The sequence below is a fragment of the Oxyura jamaicensis genome, chromosome 2, assembly GCF_011077185.1.
Source record: "Oxyura jamaicensis isolate SHBP4307 breed ruddy duck chromosome 2, BPBGC_Ojam_1.0, whole genome shotgun sequence".
NCBI lineage: Eukaryota > Metazoa > Chordata > Aves > Anseriformes > Anatidae > Oxyura > Oxyura jamaicensis.
Genome location: NC_048894.1, coordinates 66,365,534 through 66,368,822, shown reverse-complemented (window position 1 = coordinate 66,368,822; position 3,289 = coordinate 66,365,534). Strand labels below are relative to the sequence as shown.

General features: G+C 45.2%; 1 protein-coding gene across 5 annotated transcripts in view; it reads left to right on the top strand.

Annotated features, from left to right (window-relative positions):
• Positions 1 to 593: 593 nt before the first annotated feature.
• STAC (SH3 and cysteine rich domain) overlaps positions 594 to 3,289 on the top strand; it is a 68,742-nt gene continuing 66,046 nt past the window's right edge. For 2 of the 5 annotated variants that reach the window (XM_035317606.1, XM_035317608.1), the window contains exons 1-2: positions 594 to 1,116; positions 1,211 to 1,376. In XM_035317606.1, the coding sequence (XP_035173497.1) occupies positions 1,055 to 1,116; positions 1,211 to 1,376 (228 nt within the window). In that variant the 5' untranslated portion in view covers positions 594 to 1,054. The remainder of the gene's footprint in view (positions 1,117 to 1,210; positions 1,377 to 3,289) is intronic. The other 3 variants (XM_035317603.1, XM_035317602.1, XM_035317604.1) reach the window with 3 other exon arrangements.

The window sequence follows — 3,289 nt, the reverse complement described above, 5'->3', positions numbered from 1 at the left end:
GGGCATGCTTGGGAAAGAAGGCACTGGGGAATGCCAGCAGGCCCTTCCCGACAGCTGCCTCTGCTCCGTTGCAGCCTAATCAAGTGTTATCACTATGACAACCTACAGGTATGGGATTCGCACAGTGGCAGGAGCTCAGGCTGACCATGGTTGCGTGTGCGTGGCTCACAGCGGGGGAGCCCCAGAGGGGAGCAAAAAGCACGTGGCGCCACAGGTACCTCTCCCCTGCCCCTGTCCTGTCACTTGTTCAGGGTGTAAGGCAGGGTGGGTGTTTTAGAGACTTCAGTAGTTAGGATTCTTAATTATCTTCTCTGGGACAAAGTAAAGGGAGAGTCGTTTTTCTTCTCAGTTTCTAGAGCCCTTCTTGGGGAAATCACCAGATTTATGAGAATATAAAACTGCCCTTCAAACTCTGCCTTCTCCAGAGTGATTGAAAGGTAAAATGCTGCCAAACCTCATGTACCCTGCCTGCCTGTGTGTGTGTATTGTGTGTGTGTGTGTGTGTGTGTGCATGCACGCATTACTTTCTTTCACTACTATGACAGCACATGCTCCCCAAAGCTATTCAAAGCATTAGAAATATAACTCCTCCCTCCAGTGCCCCGTGTGTGTGTGCATGGCTGGGGCTTTCTGCTTCGCCTCACTCCCATCTAATTGCTGGGCTGACGGTCACGACTCTGCTCCACACCTCCAGGCTTCACACAGAGGAGAGGAGGATCGGAGAAAGGAGAGAAGCAGGCACACAACTGCCCTATGGAGCGATCGATAACTTCCTCACCTAGCAGCAGAATTGCATAGAGGAGGGGAGGGAGGGGAAGGAGGAGGAGGATACGGGAAAAAAGAAAATCCAGAGAATTCTGCTCTTGCAAATGTAGTAAAACTGAGTGGTTGGAGTTCATTTGCTCGAGAAGAGCAGAGAAGAAAGAGGACATTAAATGAAAAAAAGCAAGAAAGGTCTGTAGCCCTTTTTCCCGATAGTAGCAGTGTTTTAGAGGTAAAATGATTCCTCCGAGCAGCATGACTGAAGTCAGCGTGGATAGCGTGGAGAAAGAGAATGAAATGGAGAGCACAGAGCAGCCCCCCTCTCCAGCATCAACCACCAGCCAGGAATCAAAGGTACCTGAATAATTAGATGATTCCTTTTCCTTTTTGTTTTTTAATTCTTCCTTTGTTTTGAAAAGAGATGTGTTGCTTTGATTTTTATTTGCAGCCCTGTGCCACGACCAGCAGTAGAGTGCTGTGAGAAACCTCTGATTGCGGTGCCTGCTCTGACACTCCTACTTCTGACTTCTGAATTCTCCCTGTCACCTGGGAGGCTCAGGGTTCTGAACTGGGAAAACATTTGCCTTTTGAGATGTTTGTGTCTGGGGAATTTGGTTTGTATTTTTCACCTCCTTATTACTCAAATGACCTGTGGGAGTGATGGGGACCAGGGTGGGGATCGATGCCAAGAGATGATTTTAGTTACTTTCACACTGAGCATCAGATCACTTAAAGGGTTTTTTTTTCATAGTTGGAAAGATTGATTTTCTTACAGGTATGGAGAGGAGAATTTTGTTGGGGGCTTGGGATTTTTCAACTGTCTCATCTACTCTGGCAGACCCATCAGTGAACTTTCACTGTTTAACAAGCCAGCAGTTGAAACAGGATATAAGTGACAGTTTTGGCACAAGAGTCCTTATGTACACTACCTGGAAAATGATTTCTTTCCCCAGCCTTTTATTAATTGATTACTAAATGTGGTTCAATTTACCTTACTGGAAACCAACATACAGCTCAAATGGCACGACCTCTAAATTTTTAATTGACTTGCACATGAAAAGTTTTTCAGTCTGCCAGTATGTGCCTTGGAAGATAGAGGGGTAAAGGGAGAAAAGTAGGAACCTCAGATAATGAATGTTATCTGCAGCTTTTCTGGATAATGGACTTTTACTTATCCTCTGCTACCTACTTATAATTGATACCATAATAGCACCTGTTAGATCTTCCTGTAGGCTTACAGTGATTCTCTGTGCTGGGTAAACATGCAAAAATAGGGAGTTCCTTGTCACTAGGAGCTTACAGCTGATTAGAGCCTTAGGAAGCACTGTATGAGCAAAACAGCTGCCTGACAGGGAAGGTTCGTGTTGGCCTGTGTTTGAAGGTACTGGCTGCCTGGGTCTAACGTAGGAAGGCTGCTCCTACATCCACAGCCTTCTAATGTAGGAAGGCTGTGGAAGGTTATTCCACAGTTACAACTAGGTTTCCAGAGAGCGAGTCACAAGAGTCTCTGGGGGAAGAGTTCTGACATGGGCTTTGGGATTTTTTTAAGATGCTATGCTCCAAGGAGGATAGCTAAGATATTCCCTATATAAAACGGCCTCTGTAAAAGAAAAGAGCTCTCCCAGCAACAATAGCATTCCCTATTCACACTGTTCACTATACACACTTAGCACTACTGGGACACTGCTGCAGTTTCCCTGGTTAGTGGGAAATGAAAAGTAAATAGTTTATTATTTCAACCCCAGGTTCTAAAAGAATCCATTCAATGGGTACCTAAAATCCTTTGCAGAGAGGACTTCCCCAGAACTGCTGAGTTGTTATTTGTCTGGTGGGAAGCTCAGCCCCCCAGTGAGGTTCCAGAAATAACAGGAGCCTTCACTGCACTGCCAGCACCAGCTCCTCACATGTGCTGGGCTGTGCCCAGGGCCTGTCAGGCTGTGTGCTCCTTCTGCTCCCAGCTACAGTCTTCACTCAGTGCCCAGCATGAGGATATGGAGCTGGAGGTGCTGCTCACATGAGGGACTTTCCCACCAGGTGACAGAGCATTGTGCCCAAAATGAAAGAACAGGCAGGAATCCTAAATCTACAGAAGGGCTCTCTTGACTCCATCTATTGGAATGATAATACAACACATTTTTCTTATTTGTAGTTCTAAAATGTGCCACCAGTCTGTGCAGAAGTTTTTATCCCATGGTGTCCCCTGTGTGGTGGTTTTACTGTGCTAGGCAGTTGAACACCACAACCGCTCTCTCACTCCCCCTCCTCAGATGAGGAGGGGAAGAAGTAAAGGAAAGAACAACTCACGGGTTGAGATAAGGATGATTTAATTAAAGAGGGAAATATATATATATATATATATAATTAATTAATTAAGGAAATATTATTATTAATTAAACAATTCAACTAAAGGGAAAAAAAAAAGGGAAAGGGGAAGAGGAAGGGGGAAAGGGAATAACTAAACAAAACAAGTAAAGGCTATGTGGAAGTGCAGAGGAAAGAAATTACTCTCTACTTCCCACAAATGAGC